The sequence below is a fragment of the Moschus berezovskii genome, chromosome 17 (assembly GCF_049115385.1).
Source record: "Moschus berezovskii isolate FMDL1 chromosome 17, NW_MosBer_1.0, whole genome shotgun sequence".
Lineage (NCBI taxonomy): Eukaryota > Metazoa > Chordata > Mammalia > Artiodactyla > Moschidae > Moschus > Moschus berezovskii.
Genome location: NC_142476.1, coordinates 62362662 through 62389756, shown reverse-complemented (window position 1 = coordinate 62389756; position 27095 = coordinate 62362662). Strand labels below are relative to the sequence as shown.

At 36.1% G+C, this 27095-nt stretch overlaps 1 protein-coding gene across 16 annotated transcripts in view; it reads right to left on the bottom strand.

Annotated features, from left to right (window-relative positions):
- CDC42BPA (CDC42 binding protein kinase alpha) overlaps window positions 1-27095 on the bottom strand; it is a 297091-nt gene that overhangs the window by 60109 nt on the left and 209887 nt on the right. For all 16 annotated transcript variants that reach the window (XM_088845512.1, XM_088845513.1, XM_055419752.2 and 13 more), the window contains 5 exons: window positions 21863-21968; window positions 7808-7932; window positions 4407-4512; window positions 3847-3995; window positions 2225-2316 (listed from right to left, as the gene is read on the bottom strand). In XM_088845512.1, the coding sequence (XP_088701638.1) occupies window positions 2225-2316; window positions 3847-3995; window positions 4407-4512; window positions 7808-7932; window positions 21863-21968 (578 nt within the window). The remainder of the gene's footprint in view (window positions 1-2224; window positions 2317-3846; window positions 3996-4406; window positions 4513-7807; window positions 7933-21862; window positions 21969-27095) is intronic.

The following is a 27095-nucleotide window of genomic DNA, read 5'->3' as shown; positions in this document are numbered from 1 at the left end:
AACGTTATTAACTCCACATATTAAAAAAACTAAAATACATTAGTGTTTCTTGTACCATCACTCAATAGTTAAACTACATCAATCTCTAGGAAATACTTATTTCTTGACTTAGTTCTTGAGTTTCTTTTCTTGTACTGCTGCTGCTGCTAAGTCACTTCAGTCGTGTCCGACTCTGTGTGACCCCATAGACGGAAGCCCACTAGGCTCCCCTGTCCCTGGGATTCTCCTACACCATAAAAAGCACATTAAATCTTTTGGTAGACTTGGAAAAATTTTAAAACATAGGATTCTGGTTAGCTCTGATTTTTCTAAGGTAATTTAGCACCAAACAAGGTTTCCTTTCTGAAATACTTTCATCAAGTATATAGTATACACCATTACCAATAACATTTTATTTAAAAAAATGATAAATCAAACTTATTAAATTATGAATAAACTTTTACTCAGGCTTCAATCTGATTTCATTTACTGTTTTATTGACAAATTGTATGACAAAAGTTTGTCTGAGGAAAACTAGGGCTGGAGAATGAGGACTCCAAACCTGAGCTTTTCTCAGAAAAATTTTTTAAAAATTGATGCATATCTCTTGGCTATGGTATTAACTCTAACTGAATAATTTCCAAAATAATTCTTAATCATACACATATAATGATAAATACTAGGAAGGAAAAAGGAGAAATACCAATATACACTTCTGATCTCCATATCATTAGGACTAAACTGACCCACTAAATTGGTACCAATTTATGTGCTTTTTTGAATTACTCTCTAATAATATACCATGGTTGCCGAACACGGTAGTGCAGAAATTTGTTCCATCAATAAATATTTGCTGAGAGGGTTTTTTGCCAAGCCCTGTCTAGATACTGAAGATACAACAGTAAACAAAGAGACAAACAAAATCCTTGCCCTCATTGTATAAATATTAAATTATATTATTTACATAGAATATTATTTTATAACAGTGAAATTTTATTATTCTGCAATGCTCAAAATTCAAATAAAAGCTACGGGCTAGCACGCAATGTAATAAATTTAATTTCTTCTTTTACAAATTTAGATCTACTATAAAATGATGCAATCAATGCTAACTGGTTAAGTCATACTCCTCACTGCTCTCTTTTCTACATAAATTGCTTTTTGGGCCACAGGTCCTCCATGTCTTATATACTTTTTCCTCTACTCGCTAAATAATGCAGTTCCCTCTACTCTTCATACATGAAAATTAAGCTTGATTTTCATTTTAACATGATGCCTTGTGCTCCTAATCTGAGTTCCTAATTCACTTTTTCTGGATTCCTTCCTTTCTCATTCATAACAAAAATGTATTGAACATCTACTACTTTTAACGGTTTTTTTCATGTTAATTCCTTTGTGTGATTACTCTCTTTCCTCCACAGTTTTAAAAGCAGATGGAGAGACCCAACCAGCTTTGTCACTCTGTGTCATAGGACTGGGAAATAAGAGGGCAGCACATAAGTACAGCTTAGAGCCAATTATTAGGTCAGTATTCAGCCAGGAATGCTGTCAGGAAAATGAATTTCTAATAACTGTATATAAGAGATCTTTTCATTAAGAAAATAACATTCTGAATTTTTAAAAATTAAATCCTCATATTCTAATGCCCACATTATGGAAAGAAAATTGAAGTTCATGTAATAAAGCTACCAAGCATTCTGAGTTACTTTTTACATTAATTATAACGTGCTCAAGTAATATTTTCAAGAAAACAGGAATAAACTCTGAGAAATCCCACAGGGCAAGCAATTTGAGTGTCAAACGTGGACAAAGACATCAAAATATCAAAATAATTCTTTGTCATTGAATTGCCTTTCTAATATTGGATTAATCTAGTTATTTCTACATTATTTCTTCAACTACCCTGAGAGTGAATCCTCTACAACATTTGAGAATAGTATAAAGTATATGAAAAGAACAAATGTTTCCAATCACAAAAATATTGTTCAAGATATAGTCCACGGCCCTGAAAAAATAGTTGAATATATGGCAAAATGAGTTTTCTCTTATGAAATCTTTAACAAAAGATTAAACAGGTAAAACAAAATAACTCAGAGATTTTATCTCCCAAATATGTGCATGAGTGTACCATATATTCATGCATGTGAACAATTCTTCTGCCTACACATTAAGCTGATTCTTTCATAATAAAATATATTCATAACAGAACATTACATCCTGATGGATGCAAAACACATTCCCATACCCTTTTCAGATCTCAGCTCTTCAGTGTCCTTTATCAGTTGTTCGATTTCTGATAGTAGTTCCAAGTTCTTCTTCTCTGAATCTTTTAGTTTACTTAAATAAGGGAACAAAAGGAAAACTGTCATTATTTATATTGTTTGTCAATGAGCCATCATGTATGTAGTTGAACTTACCTGGTTTTAATGTCAGTCATGATGATGTAGGGAACTGAAAACCACTGCAGGAAGGACAAATCCAGACTGTCATCTACTCTTGTGCAAATAAAGATTTACTGGAACACACTCGGGCTCATTCATTTATATGCTGTCTGTGGCTGCTTTCATACTCAACAGCACAGTTGAGTAGACAGAAACTATGTGGCTTATAAACCCTAAAGTATTTATTATCTTGCCTTTTATTGAAAAAGTTGCTAGCCATGAGATAAATTATTAAATTTAAAAAATGTATAAAATCAAACATTAACTTTAGAATTCTGTTAAATTTCTTTCATAGAGAACCATAAGACTAAGTTTATAATTTTCAGTTTGACTTGTATTCCTGATTTATAAACAAATGTGTAAGTTTATGTCCTAAGCGTAAGAAGAAAGATCTCACTAACACCAAATTACAATACAGAGAATGACATTTAGTAGTTCTTCATGTTGGGATCAATTCATATTCTCCAGAAAAAGTTGTTTTCCATTTTCGGTGTCACACTAGCACATTTAAGTAAAGCATATTTAACTTGTAACTGACTTATAATAAGAATTTGTAATTCAATTGAGGAATTTATAATTCAATTCAATCAGAGATACATAGCATCTCTGATATAATTAAAAACATTAATGACTGCAGCTTAAGGACTAAGGTTCATACCATTAAAAACAATTTATGGGCCTGTATTTCCTTTTGTGACTCAATGACCTTGCAATCTTAGGTATTCTGAGCACTGAATGGATTTTTCTATTTGCATTTTGATTTGTAACATGAACTTTCTACTGTTTCTCCATATCACCTACACTGACTGATTCTTGAACCAATCCAATTATGATTTTCCTTTTGTTATTTATTCAGAGTATGATTTGGTCTACTGCTGTGATAACAGTGGAGGGAATGTATTCATTAGCTAACTGTCTTGAAGAGTGTGGAGGATATACTTTTTTTAAACATGGTAAGTAAAAATTATAATTTAAATATATTATACTACTGTGAAATTCATCATCACTAGAACCTTCATTTATAAAAAATTTATGGTAGAGGCCAGAAATTACAGATGACTATATTTTGTTCTGACTCTATGCTACATTTTTATACTAATGTAATATTCTTGATCAAGAGAAAATTTTGAATTTAATACTATAAAATTTGAAAATGAACTAAATTTTACAAAAAAGGGAAAAGCAAATAATATAATATTAATACTATTAATTCCACTTTAAGAACAAGTCAGATAGAAACAGAGCTGTATTAAAATGTCATTACTGCATAAAGGCCTAAAAGAATCAATTCATTTTCAAACATTCAGTTTTTTTTGGGTCATCATTAAAAAATAAAAGTGATAGGTAGGAAACTAAATATGTAATTTCTTTCCAGATACTTTTGGATCAAATCAGAAATCACTCCAGTGGGACTATAGAGTCTTACCATTCTGTTATGATGTTAGATGCTTTAACTTTATTCAGCTCTTCTTGGATGGCCTGTTTGGCTCTTATTTCTGCATCCAGAGCTGACTGTAACTCCAGTCTAGCTGACATATCTAGTTTTGCAAAACGTCGCATTTTCCAGGGCATATCCTATAAAATAACATGACTGTGCTTTTAGTTCTATTTTTACATTTAAGTTCAGTAATATAAGCGAATTTTGAAAGTACTTAAAAGCATTGTCTTGTCCTAATTACAGAGTAAAAGAGATATATTACTTGTAAAAATATATTCTTTTTCATTAAATTCAGAAATAACTATAGACTCATAAATACATTTATTTTTTATGGTTATTACCATTAATGGTTAGCCATACAAATGACAGCTAAGCAACAATGTATTATAATCTCTTAAACTGGAGGAACTTGGAATGATCTCTTATGAAAAACTTTCCAGTGGACAGAAACTAGAAAAACTGATATAATTACTCAGATTCATTACAGTGTTTTCTGAGTCTTCTCCCAGCTAATATAATAAGCCTGTTGGCTAAATAGTAGAGCTTACTGTTGCTCGGGTACCCAAGCTGGAGTTTCTTAAAGCTTCCAATTCTTCAGTCATTTTAGAAGCTAAGGCTTGAAGATACCCTCGTGCATCCTTTTCATCACTGACCCTAGAATATATACAAAGACAGAGATCAAGTACCGAAGTAAAACGGAAAACTTCAGTGAGATGTGTATTATTTTAAAGCATCATTAAGAAATACGTGAAAAGTGACAGAAATTTAAAGATGTTCTTAATATCATTTTTTAAAGGTCTACCACAGTACTACTATCTGTCAACAAGCAGGAAATGCTTTACTGAACTGTCTGGGAGTTAGCACATATAGCAGTAGTGATTAAGAACTTGATTCTTGAGTTAAGTAGACTTAGGTTCAATTTGTAGCTCACTGCTTATCAGTTGTATCACTTTACATAAGTCATTTACCACCTCTAACTCTCTGTTATTTCAGTTAGAAGATGGGATAATAATAATACCACCTACCTCAAGGACTATTATGATAACTAAATGAGAATACATGTGAATTTTCAGCCTAATGAACAGAACATAAGTGTGTTCACAGTCGCTCAGTCGTGTCTGACTCTTTGCAACCCCATGGACTGTAGCCTGCCAGGCTCCACTGTCCCTGGAATTTTCTAGGCAAGAATACTGGAGCAGGTTGCCGTTTCCAACTCCAGGGGATCTTCTTGATTCAGGGATTGAACGTGTGTCCTGCATCTCCTGAATTGGTGGGTGGATTCTTTACCACTGTGCCACCTGGCGCCTAGAACATACTGTTTTATCACTACAAACTATTACTGCACATGAATGAAAATTAATGAATGAGGAGTGTTTCAAATAATATGAGTGAATTTAAACAAAGGAAAATGTTTCATTACTGAAATCCTTTCCTGATTATTAAAACATTTTCTTGGTTATTTTACACTAGTCTTCTCTCTCTTCTAGTAATACTATACACATTATTAATGTGTATATTAATTATACACATTACACATCATTATTGTATTATATTAATGTATTATTATATATACACATTATATTATTAACACTAGTCTTCTCTCTCTTCTATTAATACTATACACAATACTATCACCATTATCTTTCTTTTCTACTCAAAACAAACTCTACCTCAATGGCCTTATTTACCAGAAATTAAATTCCTAAATTGATATTTCTAATCTTAACCTATAAGTCATCTTTTCTAAAGCATACTGGAAATCTCCACTCAAGATATCTGAGAATGACCTCAAGCTCACCAACAAACAAAAGAACAACTAAAACGGATATCATTCTCCCCCAAAGTTGTTTCTTCTCCTGACCTTTCCCACTTCAATGATATCACCATTTTCTTAATCTCTCCAACTCAGAATTTCAGAAATACTAATTCCTCCTCATTTCTTGCCCTTCATTTATATTTAAGTCCTATATATCCTTCTTCCATAATGTCTTCTCCATTTGTTCAATTTCCCCCAAACTTTCAGGAGATACATCTGAAAAATGAATTTTATGGACCAGTCTGTTAACTTTAATGCCTCTTTGTAGTATCGTTTCAAAGAGAAAGAATGAAATCTTCTGATGAATATAGGGTGAGAAGGTCCCTGTTCCAATACAAGGTGAGCAACAAGGTCTCCTTGCCCTAAAAGGTTTAAATTTTTTTTTTCATATGAAAGAGATATTTCATAGGAAAAGGCAGAGGAGCAGAGTAAGAGGACCATCAGAAATGCATTCAAATGAAATCTTATATACAGCATGTTTGTTTTATTTTAAAGATGTTAATTGGACCAATGGAAACATTTACAATTCTGCATATGACAAGTTTCCAAAATCCTGTGTTAGCATTTTTTAATACACCAGATTAAAAAAACAGAAACAGCTTGAGACTTTTAACCTTTATAAGCTTGTAAAGAATATCATAGTTAACTTTCAAATAGTTGAGAACCCTGAGAACAGTGAGTATATCTTTTAGCCTATTAGGTATTTAATAATTTGTTATCTAATGTATTAGTCCAGTTCTAAATAACAGCTTTAATACACACTGACTTCCTGTATTCTTGATTTTTATTTTATTTGAATGTGAAATATGCAGAAAAATTTCATCTTCATCCTTTCTACTAACGCTTTCCAGATACTCCATAATTATAGCTTCTTTCCTTTACTAGAACCACTTCCCATTCCATCTCAATTCATCATGCAATCACTTGAAAAGATCAGTGGTCTAGGATTGCAGGCTTTTGCCAAATCAGTTTTGTCCTCTATAAAGTCATTTTCATTAACATGTTAGTTACAAATTTGATTACATAATGATGGAGTTACAAATTAAGAGTCACAATGTTTGATGTATAAGCAAGGCTAAAGATTATAGCGATTTTGCTTCAGAACTGTAGTTTATGACAAGGATATCAATAAATATTAAAGAACCATTAACTGTACTATTTGGAACACAACCAAACTTCCACAATTTGGGCATTTTCCTTCAGATATGCAGTGAATAGTCACATTCATAAGCTAAAGCTGAGTTAACATAAGGGCACTACAGATAAATCAGTATCAAAATACATGAGTCAACTGGGTAAGATTACTTAAAAACACAGTGTTTATTCACTTATGATTTCATTTAAGGAGAGTATTAATCTAGTATAAGCAGGGAAAATATGCTTAGAGAACCAAAATAAGAGTGTGATAAACTAAAATTCTCACCAAATTCTTGGTCTATAGATATATGAAGAAACCAGTAGTTGTTTATGTAAATAAAACATCAGTAATATGCTGAAAAAGTCAGAAAGTTAAAAAGCATAAAAAGTTAAGCTACCTATTTTCATTAGAAAATGCAATCCCTGTTGGATTCGACTTTAAGTATTATAAAAATATACAGATTTTTACAAATACCAGAACAATCATTTAAGGAATTAATTAATACGAAAGTCACTAAGGTAATCATCCCAAAGTAAATACTATGGACTTAAAGAACAGTTGATAAAACTAACTGTAACCATTTAATGTTTTTAAAATGCCAGATGTGAATTAGTCTGTTTTAATTATGAAAAAGGTGAAAGCATAACATCTTTAGCTTCTAAAATTTTCTCCAGGCTTTCTGTTTCCTAAAATAATCACAAATACAGGAATTTTGGTCTTAAGAATATTGATGGCTAGCCAATGAGTTTCTTCAGTTCTATAAGGACTAACTAACTCTCTTCAGAAAGAATAATATTTTCTCTCTTAGAAAGAAATATCAGCTTCTAATGAAACTGTAAAAGCTGATACGGAATATCTGACAGAGTTAAGGAAAAGCGGAAAAACCGAAAACATAGAAGAAACACAGGCTAATAATAAATATTCTTCCTGGAATTCATACCAATTTGACTATATGGCCAAAAATCACCCACAAAACACATTTAAAGAGTACTCACCACTGAATTATTTCTGTGATCTGAGCTTCCCAATGCGCGACCGATTCCTTCTTATCTGCTAGATCTTTCACCTCTTCTTCTAACTGCTGGTTACGTGTACTTAAGTTCTCATACAAAGTGGTAAGCTGAAAGGCAGTTTTAAGATGCTTAAAGAAGTGTGACTTTTAGGAACAGGAATTCAAGGTGCCTCAGATGCCTCTTGTTAAATCTCGTAAGTCAAAAATGCTTATCTTCCTGATTTCCTATTGTGATGCACCCTCTGGTCACTGAATTTAGAAAATCAAGTACTCTGAATTCTCCTTCTGCCTTTGCTTTCCCTTCACTCCCCGTATCAACTGGTTCCATTTGTGAACATTTTCCATTTACCGGGACAAACTCCCCAATTCTGTAAAAACATCTCTCATTTTTTTGTCTTAAAATATCTCTATGTCATCTTTTTTAAAAAAAAAATAAAAACACTTACAAGGAGTTTCAAGTACATACAAAAATGAACAGAAGAGTATAAAAAATTCCCATGAACCCATCATTAGCACCTTCAACAGTTACCACCTCAATGTCAATCTTATTTCATTTGTACACCTGTCTTCTTACCCCCTCCTCCAGTATTACTCTGCAGTAAATACCAGACATCGTATAATTTTATCCATATATATTTCTGGTGTATCTCTAGAAAATAAGGCTCTCTATTCATAACCACAATATCATTATTATATTTAACAAACTTTCTTATACCATCATATAGGTAATCACTTCAAATTTCCAGTTTTCTCAAGATATCAAAAGATTTAACAGTCTGTTAAACTGAATCATACCAATAAGTAAACATAACATAATGGTTGCTCTGTCTTTTAACATAACATAATGGTTGCTCTATCTTTTAAGCCTCTCTTACTCATAGGTTCTGGAGTACTCTTCTTTGGGCAGCTGTTAACAGAATACCATAGTCTGAGCGGCTTAAACAAGAACCATTTATTTCTCCCAGTTCTGGAGGCTGGGAGGTCCAAGATCAAGGCACCAGCAGATCCAGTGTCTGGCAAGGGCCCACTTCCTGGTTGACAGATGGCCATGGGATGAGGGAGTTCTGTGGGGTCTCTTGTATAAGAGCACTAATCCTATTCATAAGGGCTCTACGCTGATGGCCTAATCATCTCCCAAAGGCTTTGTCTCCAAATAGCACTACATTGGTGACTAGGTTTCAATATCTGAGTGCTAGAGGAATACACTTAGGACACAGCGGCTCCCTTCTAACACTTTAAATTTTCATGTAATTTATTTGTTGAAAAAAGTAGGTTGTTTGTCTTGTAGAGTTTTCTATACTCTGAATTTTTGCCTTCATTTTTGAAAGACATTTTCTGCTGTATAAAATATTTCACATTGGCAGTTATTTTCCTTTAGTATTCCTTTATTTCTGGGTTCTGTTTCTTTTCTGTTAGAAAGACAGCTTTAAGTTTAGCTGTTGCTCCTTTGAATATAACATGTCTTTCTTCTCTGGCTGCTTCTAGGATTTTCTTTCCTCGCTTTGCTGTTGTTCAGTTGCTCAGTCATGTCCGACTCTTTGCAACCCCATGGACTGTAGCACAGCAGGCTTCCTGGTCCTTTACTATCTCCAGGAGTTTGCTCAAACTCATGCCCATTGAGTCAATGATGCCATCCAACCATCTTATCATCTGTTGTCCCCTTCTCCTCCTGCCTTCAATCTTTCCCAGCATCGGGGTCTTTTCCAATGAGTTGGCTCTTTGCATCAAGTGGCCTAAATATTTGAGCTCCAGCTTCAGCATCAGTCCTTCCAATGAATATTCAGGGTTAATTTCCTTTAGGATTGACTGGTTTGATCTCCTTACTGTCCAATGGACTCTCAAGAGTCTTCTCCAGCACCACAGTTCAAAAGCATCAATTCTTCGTCAATCAGCCAACTCTCACACCTGTACATGACTACTGGAAAAACCATAGCTTTAACTATACAGACCTTTGTTGGCAAAGTTATGTCTCTGCTTTTTAATATGCTGTCTAGGTTTGGTTGCCGGTTTTGACAATTCTTCTATCATGTGCCTAATAGGGATTTAATTTCTCTTTAGGGTCTGTGACATTTCTTGAATTTGTAGCTAAATATTTCTCATAGGTTTTGGAAAATGGTGGGCTATTAACTTTGCAAATATTGCTTCTACCACAGTCGTTCTCCTCTCCTTCTGGGAAAGCAAATATTTTCTGTCAGATTTTTTCATCACATCTCTTATGTCTTGATATATACCTCTTTTATATATTTCTGTGCTTTAAAACGTATTGATATATCTTTACTTCATCATGGAAAGTTTATTTACCTTTTCCTTTCTTTGCTTCTTTCCAATCTACTGTTAAAGGTTTCTGTTAGGTGTTTCAGTTGTTTTATTTTTTTACTTTTAAGATTTATTTGACTTCTTTGTATAGGTTCCAGGTGTCTGCTGAAATTCTACATGTCTTCTATTTTCTTGAATATACCATATAGTTATTTTAAAATTCAATTGAGAAAATTCCAATACTGGGAATTGTGTAGGTCTGTTTAAACTGACTGGTTTTCCTCTCATTTTTTATTTTCTGACTTAGTATTTGGTTGCTGTTATATTTTTATATCTTAGTTTTATTAGGTTGTTTTGGTATGCACTGTAATTTCTTACTGCATGCCATGCACACTGAATGAAAATTTTAAAGATAATCTGAGACTCTATATAATATCTTCCTCCAGAGAAAGTTTACTTATACTTCTGGCAGGCAACTAAACAAAGACAGATGAAGGATTGAATTACTTAAAGGCTGGGTTTCAGTCACTGAGAGGGTTCATCTCTTTTTGGTTCATGCTTATTACGAAAATGGAGTCTTTTCAATGACCTTAATTGAAAGCTTGAACTGATTATCAAGGATTCTGCACTGATATTTAGTTTTTAATCTCTCCAAACTTGTGATAATACTGTGGAATACTGTGCTCAACTTCTTGGATTCTCAGCGATAGCTTTCATATCAGCAAATCAAGAGGAAAAGTGGCACTGAATGCTGGGCTCATCTCTCAGTTCTACTCCTTTCTGTCGGATCTGGGTCAGTATAGCCTAGGCTGCCTTCCTATTTTTCCAACGCCTTCTTGCAGATGAATACTGTAGGCAGTATTTCTACTGTATTAAAAACATTAAAAAAAAAATCCATCCAGCTTTATAGTTCTTGGTAAGGTGGCATTGGCAGGTATGATGTAAGCTAATCTGTCACAGAAGCAAAACTTCTTGCTTTATTAAGCTTTTAAAAATCCATGATAAAATATTTGCATATAATTTTTACTTCATGGTTACATTTTTCTGATAAATGGTCTCACTCTGCCATTAGTTATCACTATTCCTTTCTCCCTTTCTGGTATGTTTGTAGAGATATTGTGCTAGTTTATTTTTGATTACTTACTTTGAAGGAGGTGAATTTATCCTAGAATTATTAACAGGTTTGTGAAGATGAGAGGTCACGGGATGGTTAAATTTATGTCAACTTCGCTGGGTCATAGGGTGCCTAGACATCTGCTTACACATTCTGCTGGTATCTTTGAAGATGTCTCTGGGTGAGATTAACATTTGAATCAATTGACTGAATAAAGCAGATTACCCTTCCTAATGTGAGTGGACCCTATTCAATCAGTTGAAGGCCTGAAAAGAAGAAAAGGCTGACTCTAGTGAGTAAGAGCGGAGAAGGCAATGGCAAGTCACTCCAGTACTCTTGCCTAGAAAATCCCATGGATGGAGCAGCCTGGTAGGCTGCAGTCCGTGGGGTTGCTAAGGGTCGAACACAACTGAGCGACTTCACTTTCACACATTGGAGAAGGAAATGGCAACCCACTCCAGTGTTCTTGCCTGGAGAATCCCAGGGATGGGGGAGCCTGGTGGGCTTCCATCTGTGGGGTCACACAGAGTCGGACACGACTGAAGTGACTTAGCAGCAGCAGCAGCAGTGAATAAGAGGGAACCCCTCCTGCCTGATTGCCTTCAAGCTGCTTTCACTTGTCTCTGGTCTCTTAATGAAACAGTGGCTCTTCTGGGTTTGGAACCTTCACTAGCTTTTGGACTAGAATTACACCACTGGTTATCTTGGTTCTTAAGCCCTCTGGACTTGGACTAAACTGTCTCTCCAGTTTACAAACTGCAGATCTTGGAACACAACTTAGCAACTAAACAACAATAATAATCAAGAGAGCCAATTCCTTACAGTAAACATTTTTATACATAATACATGTGTGTGTGATTATGTGAGTGTATATATATAAAGGTGTGTATGTTTATATAATCTCTTATTGATTCTCTTTTTTTTTAATTATTGAAATACAGCTGACTTACAGTGTTGTGTAGTTTCTGATGAAATCACATCAGCAATATGATTCAGATAAATCTATATCTATCTATATAGAGAGAAACTTTTCCATATTCCATTCCATTATAGCTTATTTAGATCAATTACAAGATCAATATCTTATCTTAATCGGTAGTCTTGCTGTATATATATTTTATATATAGTAGTTTGTATCTGTTAATCCCAAACTCCGAATTTATCCCTCCCCTGTCCTTTTCCCTTTGGTAACCCTAAGTTTGCTTTCAATGTCTACAAGTCACTTTCTGTTTTGTAAATAAGTTCATTTGTATAATTTTTTAAGATTCCACATATAAGTGATATTAAATGATATTTGTCTTTCTCTGTATGACTTAACTTCACTTAGTACATAATCTCTAAGTTCATTCATATTCTGGCAAATGATATTATTTCATTCTGTTTAATGGCTGAGTAGTATTCCAGGAAAAAAGACTGAAATAATGTCATTTGCCACAAGATGGATGGACTTAAAAGATTAACACTAAGTGAAAACAGACAGACAGAGAAAGGCAAATATCATATGATGTCAATTATATGACCTAGAGCCAGACATCTTGGAATGTGAAGTCAAGTGGGCCTTAGAAAGCATCACTACGAACAAAGCTAGTGGAGGTGATGGAATTCCAGTAGAGCTATTTCAAGTCTTGAAAGATGCTGCTGTGAAAGTGCTGCACTCAATATGCCAGCAGATTTGGAAAACTCAGCAGTGGCCACAGGACTGGAAAAGGTCAGTCTTCATTCCAATCCCAAAGAAAGGCAATGCCAAAGAATGCTCAAACTACCGGACAATTGCACTCATCTCACACGCTAGTAAAGTCATGCTCAAAATTCTCCAAGCCAGGCTTCAGCAGTATGTAAACCGTGAACTCCCAGATGTTCAAGCAGGTTTTAGAAAAGGCAGAGGCACCAGAGATCAAATTGCCAACATCCGCTGGATCATGGAGAAAGCAAGAGAGTTTCAGAAAAACATCTATTTCTGCTTCATTGACTATGCCAAAGCCTTTGACTGTGTGGATCACAATAAACTGTGGAACATTCTGAAAGAGATGGGAATCCCGGACCACCTGACTTGCCTCTTGAGAAACCTGTATGCAGGTCAGGAAGCAACAGTTAGAACTGGACATGGAACAACAGACTGGTTCCAAATAGGAAAAGGTGTACGTCAAGGTTGTATATTGTCACCTTGCTTATTTAACTTATATGCAGAGTACATCATGAGGAACGCTGGGCTGGAAGAAGCACAAGCTGGAATCAAGATTGCTGGGAGAAATATCAATAACCTCAGATATGCAGATGACACTACCCTTATGGCAGAAAGTGAAGAGGAACTCAAAAGCCTCTTGATGAAAGTGAAAGAGGAGAGTGAAAAGGTTGGCTTGAAGCTCAACATTCAGAAAACAAAGATCATGGCATCTGGTCCCATCACTTCATGGGAAATAGATGGAAAAACAGTGGAAACAGTGTCAGACTTTGTTTTTTTGGGCTCCAAAATCACTGCAGATGCTGATTGCAGCCATGAAATTAAAAGACGCTTGCTCCTTGGAAGGAAAGTTATGACCAACCTTGATAGTATATTAAAAAGCAGAGACATTACTTTGCCAACCAAGGTACGTCTAGTCAAGGCAATGGTTTTTCCCGTGGTCATGTATGGATGTGAGAGCTGGACTGTGAAGAAAGCTGATCGCCGAAGAATCGATGCTTTTGAACTGTGGTGTTGGAGAAGACTCTTGAGAGTCCCTTATACTGCAAGGAGATCCAACCAGTCCATTCTAAAGGAGATCAATCCTGGATGTTCATTGGAGGGACTGATGCTAAAGCTGAAACTGCAATACTTTGGCCACCTCATGCGACGAGCTGACTCACTGGAAAAGACTCTGATGCTGAGAAAGGTTGGGGGCGGGAGGAGAAGGGGACGACCGAGAATGAGATGGCTGGATGGCATCACCGACTCTGTGGACATGAGTTTGAGTGTACTCCGGGAGTTGGTGATGGACAGGGAGGCCTGGCGTGCTGTGATTCATGGGGTCGCGGAGAGTCGGACATGACTGAGCGACTGAACTGAACTGAACTGAAAAAATTATACAAATGAACTTATTTACAAATTTTTTAATGGCTGAGTAGTATTCCATTCCCTTTCATGGATCACTGCCTTGTCGTGGTGAAGGCATTTGCATAACTCAAAGAAGCTATAAGCCATGCTGTGCAGGGCCACCCAAGGTGGGCATAAAGAATAGTTTTGACAAAATGTGGTCCACTGGACGAGGAATGGCAAACCAAACCACTTTGTGCCTAGAGATCCCCATGAACAGTATGAAAAGGTAAAAAGATATAGGGCAATTACTAATAGGTCCAGAAAGAATGAAGTGGGTGTGCCAAAGTAGGAACAATGCTCAGCTGTGTACGTGTCTGCTGGTGAAAGTAAAGCCCAATGCTGTAAAGAACAATATTCCATAGAAACCTGTAATGTTAGGTCTGTAAATCAAAGTAAATTGAACATAGTCAAGTAGGAGATAGCAAGAATGAACATGGATAGCTTAACAATCAGTGAACTAAAATGAACATGAATGGGTGAATTTAATTAAGATGAACATTATATCTACTCCTGTGGGCAAGAATCCCATAGAAGAAATGGAGTAGCCCTCATAATCAACAAGAGTCCAAAATGCAGTACTTGGGTGCAGTCTTAAGGCAAAGCTCTCAACATTACAGTAATCCATTCTATGACCCCACAACCAATGCCAAAGAAGCTGAACAATTCTATGAAGACCTAGAAGACCTCCTAGAACTAAAACCAAAAAAAAAAAAAAAAAGATGTTCTATTCATCATAGAGGAGATTAGAATGCAAAAGTAGGAAGTCAAGAGATATCTGCAGTAACTGGCAAGTTTGGCCTTACAGTACAAAATGAAGCAGGGCAAAGGCTAACAGAATTCTGCCAAGAGAACGCACTGGTCATAGCAAACACCAGCCAGACATCCTGGAGTGTGAAGTCAAGTGGGCCTTAGAAAGCATTACTATGAACAAAGCTAGTGGAGGTGATGGAATTCCAGTGAGCTATTTAAAATCCTTAAAAATGATGCTGTTAAAGTGCTGCACTCAATATGTCATCACATTTGTAAAACTCAGCAATGGCCACAGGATTGGAAAAAGTCAGTTTTTATACCAATCCCAAAGAAAGGTAATGCCAAACAATGTTCAAACCAACATACAATGGTGTTCATTTCCTATGCTGCTGCTGCTGCTGCTAAGTCGCTTCAATCATGTCTGACTCTGTGCGACCCCATAGACAGCAGCCCACCAGGCTCCCTGTCCCTGGGATTCTCCACAAGGTAATTCTCAAAATCCTTCAAGGTAGCCTTCAGCAGTATGTGAACCAAGAACTTTCATATGTATAAGATGAGTTTTGAAGAGGTAGAGGAACTAGAGATCAAATTGCCAACATTTGCTGGATCACAAAGAAAGCAGGTGAATTTCAGAAAAATATCTACTTCCATTTCATTGACTACACTAAAGCCTTTGACTGTGTGGATCACAACAAACTGTGGAAATTTCTTAGAGAGATGGGAGTAACAGACCACGTTACCTGTCTCTTGAGACACCTGTATGTGGGTCAAGAAGCAACAGTTAGAACTAGACATGGCACAATGCACTGGTTCCAAATTGGAAAAGGAGTAAAAGGCTGTATATTGTCACCCTTCTTATTTATGCACAGCTTACATATGTACTTCTATGCATTGTACATTTGCGAAATGTCAGGCTGGATGAAACACAAGCCGGAATCAAGATTGCTGGGAGAAATATCAACAACCTCAGATATGCAGATGATACCACTCTAAAAGCAAAAAGTGAAGAGGAACTAAACAGACTCTTATGAGGCTGAAAGAGGAGAGTGAAAAAGCTGGCTTGAAACTCAACAGTAAAAAACTAAGATTATGGCCTCTGGTCCCATCACTTCATGGCAACCAGAAGGGGAAAAAGTAGAAGTAGTGACATATTTTATTTTCTTGGGCTCCAATTTCACTGTGGACAGTGACTGCAGCCATGAAGTTAAAAGATGCTTGCTCCTTGGAAGGAAGGTTACGACTAACCTAGACAGCGTATTAAAAAGCAGAGACATCACCTTGCTGACAAAGATCCATATAGTTAAAGCTATGGTTTTTCCAGTAGTCATGTACAGATGTGAAAGTTGGACCATAAAGAAGACTGAGCACTGAAGAATTGATGCTTTTGAATTGTGCTGCTAGAGAAGACTCTTGAGAGTCCCTTGGATTGTAAGGATATCAAACCAGTTAATCCTAAAGGAAATAAACCCTGAATATTCATTGTAAGGACTGATGCTGAAACTGAAGGTCTAATACTTTGGCCACATGATGCGAAGAGCCAACTCACTGAAAAAGACCCTGATGCTGGGAAAGATTGAGGGCAAGAGGGGAAGCAGGTGGCAGAGGATGACATGGTTAAATAACATCACCAATTCAATGGACTTAAATGTGAGCAAACTGTGAGATGGCAGAGAATAGAGGAGCCTGGCATGCTGTAGTCTATGGGGTTGTAAAGAGCTGAATAGGACTTAATGACTAAAGAACAACAAAGTATTCAATCTCATATATATCAATATACACCACATCTTCTTTAACTATTCATTTGTTGATGGACATTTAGGTTGCTTTCCATATCTTGGCTACTGTGAATAGCACTGCTATGAACACTGAGGTGCATTACCTTTTCAAATTTGAGTTTCTCCAGATCTAGGTTCAGGAGTGGGATTGCTGGATTGTATGCTAATTCTATTTTTAGTTTTTTAAGAAACCTCCATCCTGTTTCCCATAGTGCCTGCAACTATCTACATTCCCACCAACACTGTAGGAAGGTCCCTTTTCACCACATTCTCTCCAGCATGTATTCTTTGTAGACTTTTTGATGATGGTCATTCCGACTGGTGTGAGGTGGTTCTCACTGTAGTCTTCACTTGCATTTCTCTAATAATTAGCTGTGTTGCGCATCTTTTCATGTGTTTGTTAGCAATCTGTATATCTTCTTTGGAGAAATGCCTGTTTAGGTCTTCTGACCATTTTTTGATTGGGTTTGTTTTTGTTATTTAGTTATATGAGCTGTTTGTATATTTTGGAAATTAAGCCCTTGCTGGTTGCATCATTTGCAAATATTTCTTTCCCAGTTCACAAGTTGTCTTTCATTTTATTTATCGTTTTCTTTCTGTGCAAAAGCTTTTAAGTTTAATTAGGTACCATTTGCTTATTTTTGCTTTTATTTCTATTGCCTTGGGAGACAGACCTAAGAAACTACTGCTTTGATTTACATCATAGAATATTTTTCCTACGTTGTCTTCTAGAAGTTTTATAGTATTATGTCTCACATTTATTTTTTCCCCATTTAATTGTCTTGGCATTTTTGCTGAAAATCAATCAACTATAAATATGACATCTTATTTTTGGACTCTACTTTGTTTCTTTATATCAAGGTTGTTGTTCAGTCCCTCAGTTGTGTCTGACGCTTTGCGACCCCATGGACTGCAGCACACCAGGCTTCCCTGTCCTTCACCATCTCCTGGAGTTTGATCAAACACATGTCCACCAAATCGGTGATGCCATCCAACCATCTTGTCCTCTCTTGTCCCCTTCTCCTCCTGCCCTCAATCTTTCACAGCATCAGGGTCTTTTCCAATGAGTTGGCTCTTTGCATCAGGTGGCCAAAGTACTGGAGCTTCAGTTTCAGCATCAGTCCTTCCAATGAATATTCAGGGTTGATTTCCTTTAGTAATCTTTTGATTACTGTAGATTTACAGTAAGTTTCAAACTTTGGTAGTGTAAACTCTTCAACTTTTATACCCACTCCCTGAAATATTTTTGCTATTTTAGATCTTTTGTATACCCATATACATTTAAGAGTAGGCTTGTCATTTCTAACAAAAAAGTCTATATAATTTTTATAGGGATTTCCTTGAATCTACAGATTAGAGAACTGCAATCCTAACAATACACAGTATCTCTCTCCATTTGTTTAGACATTCTTTAATTTAACTCAGCAATGTTTTGCATTTGTTTTCCTTTAACTCTGGGAACTCTGAAATTATTATTTTTGGTAACTGTCCACTATGAAACTTTTTTTTTTTTTGAGAGGATGCATCAATCTCTTGATGTCATTACAGCCAGAGGTATACCAGCTGTTTTTGAGAATGTTTTGTGCAGATGCAGTGTCTTCACTAATTCCCACAACACATCATTTTTTGATCACCATTGCTTTTGACAGCCCATCCAAATAATTTGTGGTTGGGATTTCAGCTGGAGATTTGCAAGAAGAGGAGGAAATACAGATTTTTTCACTGTCATGTTACAATAGTTACAAGTAGTTTTAAATAGATTTGTTTAGTATTTGTCAGAAAAAGCTAATTTTTTCATTCTTACTAAACAAAAGCATGGCTCTGGAGCCAGACTACTTGTGTTCTAATCCTATTCTGCCATCCCCTAGTTGTGAGATTAGTAGAGTAGCTTAACCTCCTTTTTGCCTCAGTTTCCTTATCTGTAAAATGGTAAGAAAAATAGGGTATACCTGAAAGATTTATTGTGAGGATTAAATGATTTATATAAAGTAAATTAGGGGGGTAAAAAGTAAACTTTACCTAAGTATTAGCTCATTTTGCATGTTTGAAAATAAGATTTTACTATTTGTGAACTGACATATTTGGTTTAGGATAATTATAAGACTACACAGGCTATGGAAGAGTGCTCACATTTTAAGTGAAAAGGCAGATTAGAAAATAAAATGCATATATGACTGAAATTATGTAATAATATGTGTACCAACCAACAGAACCTGGAAAGGAACATATAAAAGTAAAACAGTTGTTTCAGGTTGATGAAATCATAGGTAACTTCTATGTTGAATATTTTCCACACTTTGTGTAAGCTTGATTTTACACAAAATAATTATTTAAAAACAAGATACAAATGATAATCTTTCTCACTGGAAACCATTTACTTCCACTCCTTGGCACAGATGGCGATTTTACTTGCAATAAGTTACCTTTAATAGAAACTTTGAATACAAACTTCTGAAAATATCAATAAGGTTTTTTCTATTTAATTTTTATTTTTGAAGTTAAAAATTCTGTCTGTGAGAATTAGTTATCTAAGTTTCAAAATTAACACACTAATTGCTTTTTGGTTTCTATATCTGAAGTTGTGTTGAGAAGGAATTCCAGCTGGGACAGCTGGTGTAGCAATGGCAAAGGTATTCTTTGTTTATTCCTCTTGGGGAAAATATTCAATGTAATCAAACAAACAAAAAATAAATAAATGGAAAGAAAGAGTGAAAATATGCAATCGGCTGAGTAAGAAGCAGAAAGACAAGTAAAGCTAAACACAAGCAGCAAAAATAGAGAAGAGGTTGAAGCAGAAGACCCAGATCCTCCCCTAATTCTCAAGGAATAAATATTTCCTTGTTATCATTTGTCATTGACTACTTGCCAAACATTATGATTTGCTGTGGCGAGCCACTCCAGTACTATTGACTAGAAAATCCCATGGATGGAGGAGGCTGGTAGGCTGTAGTCCATGGGGTCGCTAAGGGTCGGACACGACTGAGTGACTTCACTTTCACTTTTCACTTTCACACACTGGAGAAGGAAATGGCAACCCACTCCAGTGTTCTTGCCTGGAGAATCCCAGGGACGGGGGAGCCTGGTGGGCTTCCGTCTATGGGGTCACACAGAGTCGGACACGACTGAAGTGACTTAGCAGCAGCAGTAGCAGTGAAAGTTCTACTCACATTCTCTTTCATATCTTTCAATTTAGCAAGACAAGGTAATGCTCTATCTTTTATAAAATTAGGAGATAGGTTTTTACTTTTATCTTTCAGATCTCATCAAAATCAAAAGAGTATTGTTTAAAAATTATTTCTAAAGATGTGTTTCTGGTAAGCTCACCAGAACATTATGGTTAATCATGAAATAAAGCCAAGGGGTGAATACAAAATTTGATCTATATTCAATCTGATTATATCACAATTCAATTTTTCTTCAACTATAATACCATCTTTTACTAGGTAATTTGCTTAGAAATTCTATATGAAGCGCCCTTCTAGACTTTAATTATATTTCTTACCTCAAGATAACTCTTAACAGAATCTTAAAATTCTGTCTTGTAGACAGAAATGATGCTCAATTTTGCATTCATATGATACAAGTCCATTCAATAACAATTATGTGACTTATTTGGATAAAGTTTAAATAATACTAGGTTTTTAAAAAATATATACTTATTTTTGGTTGCACTGTGTCTTCGTTGCTGTGTGCAGGCTTTCTCCAGTTGCAAGGAACGGGGGTTCTCTTTGTGGGGTAAGCAGGCTTCACATTGCAGTGACTTCTCTAGTTGTGGAGCTTGGGTTCTAAGTGCACGGGCTTCAGTAACTGTGACTTGGGGGCCCTAGAGGACACAGGCTTCAGCAGTTGTGACTCACGGACTCTAGAGAGTAGGCTCGTTAGCTGTGGTGCACACACAGCTGCTCCACAGCATGTGGAATGTTCCTGGACCAGGGATCGAACCTGTGTCCCCTGCGTTGGCAGGTGGATTCTTATCCACTGAACCACCAGGGAAGCCTTGTTAGTTTTATTTTAGTGGAAATAACCAACAGCTATACAATAATGTTCACACAGTATTCATAGTCTAAAATAATTTATACTTCTTAGTATTTGGTCATTTTCCAGTGTTTGTATGCATCAGCTTTGCAATCACAAAATAAACTAACAGAGTTCTTTCTCAAATGGTTTGCAACCAAACAAGCAAAGTCATTTTTAAATGCTTAGAAAGTTGAATAATCATGGGAAAAATAGTGTGAGAAATGAAAATAAATACGGAATATGTTGGAAATTGAGATAGAATGAAGAGTCTCTTTTTTTTATGATTATTTAGCCATTTTCTTTCAATCTGTTGTTGAAATGACTAATTAAACATAATACTTTGGAAAATATCAGAACTCATTATAAAGGACAATTATCCAAACCTTATTTATAAGTACAACTATTAAAATTGCAGATTAATATTAGGATTTTCACAGATGTCAACAAATGGCACAAGAAATGCAGAATGATGGCAATTTAAGAAATCTGAGATACTAAAAGATTCCTTTAAGTATTTGAAATTTTGTTCATAAATCTAGTTGTTATAATCCAGGTTTAGTCTGGTTCAGCCCTTTGTTTGAACTACAGGGTTTAGACAGAGTTGGTTTCTTTGGCTTCTTACATACCAATGGTATTATTTCTAGCTATTATCAGTTCTCCATCATGAATAAAATCAGAATTGTCAAAATTTCTCTAGTTTGGCTTAATTGTTCCTGTCCTTGCCAAAGGCAGGCCCTAACTTAGCCAGCCATGACATTTTAAGTGATGAATTTGAGAGAAAAGAGTAAAAGAGATGGAAAGTGAAATAAAGAACAAGGGCTCAAAAAACACTTGTACAAAGAACAAGACAAGGTAAGCCAAGTCCTTTCTCCAGAAGACTCCTGTAAAGATTGGTAAAATGAAAAATTGCCTGTACACAGAAGCAATCTTTGATATAAGGAGAAATACTAAATAAAAAATGTACATCAAATATAAAATTATATCTGCAACTACTATGGCAGTACTGAATATCTAGCATGTGTCAATAAACATAAATGAGATTGAATCACTCACCTTATCAAGCTCACTTGTCAGTTTTTTATTTTCTTCAGTTAGTAACACTTTTTCTCGTTCATACTGTTGCTTGAACTCATTTTCAAATTCCTCCCTTTCACTTTGACTAATACAATTCAAAATATGCAAGAAAAAAAGGAGTTGAATTAAAAGTAACATAATGGTATTGGATCATAGGCTCTATTCTGAAAAACCACTACATCTCAATTGCTCCAAGTCCCAATCCTTTCCCTTAAAATGAAGAAACCGCAATCATTTAATAAATAGATTTGTCTGCTTAATAACATTTATTTTGTTGTTCATTTGAAAATCTGAGGAAGACATCCTGATTATGCTTACCTTATTTGGCTGTGTATATGCTAGGAAGTATGGGAACATGAGGAAGCAAGGGGAAAGGAGGATACAGGGGCCACAGTAAGATCCCACACTCAGGTCTAGGTTGCACAGGAAACTCAAGAAAACTCAAATTACACTACCAACAGTTCTGTCAATACACTTAGGCCATCCTTCCCTAATTCCTTCTTTCCTTCTTCCCTATGTACCTACCAATCTACATATATATACATATAACATATTTAATGTTATAAAAATTGTTTAGTTCTGGAGGACAGAACTGATTAACCCTTAGAGGTAAACACAATTCTAACAAACTTTTTAAAAACCTCCTAAGGGAGACAGGGGAAACAGTTTTTGAATACTGAATTGAAGTGCAGAGAAGAGCCTTATCTCTACCGCAGTTTGATGGAGGAAGTTGGTTAGCAGAATATAAACTAGTAGTTCTGGGTAATTCTATAATTGCTTCCAAGTCAACAAAGAGCATAAATAATGGTTGATTTAAAAACGTAATCTTAAAAATCCCTTTATCACTAAATTATTGAATATAAATTAAATTATAATTAAATGATTAATAACTATATTTTGTCCAAGCAAATGTGTCACTTTATTATCTACAATCAAAATGTGAAATTCAGTTATGTTTAGAATCTTAAAAACAACTTAAAAAAATATGAAAAACTGCAAAGAAGCATTCTTTCAGAAATATAAGTAGATGAAAGTAAATTGAGTAAAATTTCTATAAAAGGCTTCCCTGGAGGCGCAGTGGTAAAGAATATGCCTGCCAATGCAGGAGACACAGTTTGATTTCTGGTCTGGGAAGATCCCACATGCAGCAGAGCAACTGAGCCCATGCACCGCAACTACTGAGCCTGTGCTCTGGAGCCTGGAAGCCACAACGACTGGACCCATGTGCTGCAACTACTGAAGTCCAAGGCTCTCGAGTCTGTCCTTGGCAACAAGAGAAGCCATTGCAAGGAGAAGCCCTCGCATTGCAACTAGAGAGTATCCTCTGCTCACCACCACTAGAGAAAAGTCTGCACAGCAATGAAGACCCAGCACAGCCAAAAAAAGTTTTTCTATATAAAACCATTTTTGTTTTTTCCTATTAGCATTAAACATAAGTCTCTGCCACACTTAAACAAAATAAACAAAAAAGAAAGTGAAAGTGTTACTCAGTCGTATCCAACTCTTTGAGACCCCATGGACTGTAGCTAACCAGGCTCCTCTGTCCATGGAATTCTCCAAGCAAGAATACTAGAGTGGGTTACTGGTTCTTTCTCCAGGGAATCTTCCTGATCCAGGGATCAAACCAGCATTTCCTGCATTGCAGGCAGATTCTTTACTGCCTGAGCCACCAGGGCAGCCTTTAAAAATGTGCTGAGGGTCCACTATGATGGTGGTGGTACAGTCGCTCAGTTGTGTCTGACTCTTGAAACTGCATGGACTGTAAGCCACCAGACTCCTCCGCCCATGGAATTTCCCAGGCAAGAATACTAGAATGGGTTGCCATTTCCTTCTCCAGGGGATCTTCCCAACCTGGGGAGTGAACCCAGGTCTCCTGCTTTGCAGGCAGTCCCTGGCACTGCAGGCAGATTCTTTACCAACTTAGCCACTTTCCTGGTCTTCCTGTTCACTAGTAACCACCTTGAAATCTTGAGAGAATGCCATATTCACTTAACTCATTGTCTAATTTTTCCTCCCTGTGCCAAAATCTGGCTTCTGTGCAATCACCTCAAAAAAAATGCTGTCTCAGACCTACTGTTCCAACTGTGATTATATCCAATCCAGTGGCCACCTTTGACACTGTCCCCTTTTCACTCTCTTGAAGTGCAATCTTCCCCTGGCTTCAGTGATGCCCATTCTCCTGCTTTTTGCCTACATTTTGACTTTATAGCTGTCTTTGTGAGCCCCCGCCGTCCCCTCTTTCCTCCACATAGATGCCAATACTCTCAGGTATTCTGTCTCAGGTGCTCAACTTTTCTTTACACGTTCTTCCTAAGCTATTGCATCTATTATAATTACCTGATTTCAATTATCATCTATTATGCTGAATTTACATCTGAATCTACATCGGAGATGAATTAGAACTAATTAAACTATTCCAATCTACATTAGAGAAGGAAATGGCAACCCACTGCAGTATTCTTGCCTGGAGAAACCCATGGACAAAGGAGCCTAGCAGGCTACAGTCCATGGGTTTGCAAGAGTCAGACATGACTTAGCAACTAAACCACCACTACGTTGGAAGCTTTCCTGGGTTATCAAGCTTTCCTTGATATCTCCTCAAAATTGTCTCCTAAGTGCTTCCAATTCAACATGCCCAACCCTAATAACAGATAATCAAGTTACCACACCCCCACCTTCCTTTCCCTATAATCATATATTCGACTTACTCTTCTCTTACTATAGGAGAAAACATAGCTAAGGTCAACCTCTTTGCTTATGTACCTGCTCAAGTACAGTTTTTCCCTCTGTCTAAATCATCTCCTGGGTACTTTCTATCAGATTACAAGCATGGTGTTATTTTTGAGATAAATTTCTCCTCCAATTATTATTTCAGCTTTTACTACTTCTTGTTCTTGCAATGAAAGCCTTCCAATAATAACATCCTGTCTACAAACACTCTCCTTCAAGTCTTCAGATCCATTATGGGTTTTTTGGCCACTGAAATTGTTCTTATCAAAGTCACCAATGACCTTCATATTTTTAAACTCATCTATCAGTTATATGGTCCTAATCTTATTTGATTTAGACCTCATTTAATTTGACATGTAGACAGATTTGATACACATTCATCCTAACACCAAATGGGCACCAAATCTGCTTGGTCTTCTTCCAATTATTCTTCCTGGCTCTTTCTTATCCACTTTGCTGTTTCTTCCTCATTTCCCAACTTCTAAAGACTGGAGCTCCAGTGTACAGTCCTAGGACTTCTTTTTCATCTATATTCATTCACTAAGTGGTCTCATATAGTCTCACCCCTTTTTATATCATGTGAGTGGTAGATACTCCCAGGATTTTACCTCCAGAGGCCTTTCTTAAACTAGTCATCAGAGTAACCCTTTTAAAACACAAGTCAGTATTTGTCCATTTTCCACTCACTATCCTGCAATGCTTCCCTGCCATGGTTTTGAGAGGGAAAGTGAAAGTCGCTTAGTCATGTCTGATTCTTTGTGACCCCATGGACTATATGGTCCATGGAATTCTCCAGGCTAGGATACTGGAGTGGGTAGCCTTTCCCTTCTCCAGAGGATCTTCCCAATCAGGAACTGAACCTAGGTCTCCCACATCGCAGGCAGATTCTTTACCAGCTGAGCCACAAGGGAAGCCTGCCATGGTTTTACTGTGAGTAAGTAAGTCATTGAAAATGACTTATAAAACTTTACATGATCTGGTCCCCATTACCTCTCATACATATCGCTCACTATTCTTTCCCCTTAACTCTGTTTTATCTACATTAGCCTCATTTTTAGTATTATTATTTTAATAGACTTTGATGTTTCAAATGGTTTTAAGTTCATAGCAATACTGAAAGGAAAGTACAGAGATTGCCCATATATTCAGAGTGGTGTGTTTGCTACTATTAATGAATCTACATTAGACACATAATTATTACTAAACTTTACAATCTATATTAGGTTGTATAGTGACATATATAGAGTAGTTTCACTGTCTGAGAAATCCTCTGTACCCTGCAACCACTGATCTTTTTACTACCTCAACAGACTTGTTCTTAATGTAAAATGTTCTTCTCATACCCATGTAAGGACACACTTTCTTTGGTCCTTACTGAGAAATTACCTTCTCAGTATAATTTTTCCTGGCTATCATGTGTATGTATGTGTATAATTTAATTCTCACCCTAATGCTTCACAGTTCCCATCCTCTGCCTTACTTTTTGTTCTTGGACTTAATAATTATCTAACATGTTCTGTACTTTACTTACTTTGTTTATTCTTTATTTATAGTCTTTCACCGTAACTAAAGGAAAGCTCCAGAAGGACAGAGAATTTTTGTCTGTTCACTGCTATGTCCCCAGGGCCTACAAAAGTGCTTTCACACAGCAGCTTCTAAAAAAAATTTGTTGAATGAATGGACCAAACTGAATTAAACTCAAGCTGCCAATATAAGTTGAGAATGACAATAACATACATTTAGTTCCCTAAAACCTAGAAACTTGAGTATCTATTTCTTCTGCTTCTCACTTCTCGTATCTGGTCATTATGTCCTCGAGGTTCTGTCTTCTCAGTAGACTAAGTTCATACGCCTTTCTCCATCTTTGCTGTCATACCTAAGGTCCAGGCACCTCATCTCTCATGGATAGATTCCTGTCTACAGTCTGCTCCTTTTAATCTACTATCTACACAGTAATAAGAGTGATCTTTCAAAAATATAATCATGATATTTTTCTTCACTAGTCTTAGGATAAAATCTAAATTCCTTACATTCCTTCATGATTTTGCCTCTATTTTCCTTTCCAGTTTCATTTCTTAACACTCATCTTTAGTTTTACGTCTCCACCATAATGAACACCTTTCATTTTCTAAATGTGTCACTGCTAACCTTTTCCTATAGATGTTGGCAAACTGCTAAACTTTGCCTGGACACTCTTCTACAGCTATATATTTCTTATATCCTTGGTCTTAACTCAGAAATAATTTTTGTTCAAAAAACCCAGACACACCATAGAAAACATTTGAAAAAAGAAAGAAAGAAAGAAAGAACAACAAAAAAACCCAAGCAGCAAAGTCACCTTTTCCGTCTCTTCTACAAGTGTTCCTATACTTCTCATTTGCTTTCTTATGATGCTGTAATATATTCTTCTATTTACCAATATTGACTTTGATCTTCTTGAGGACTAGACTGTATTTACTGCCTATGTTTCTCCAATCTTTGA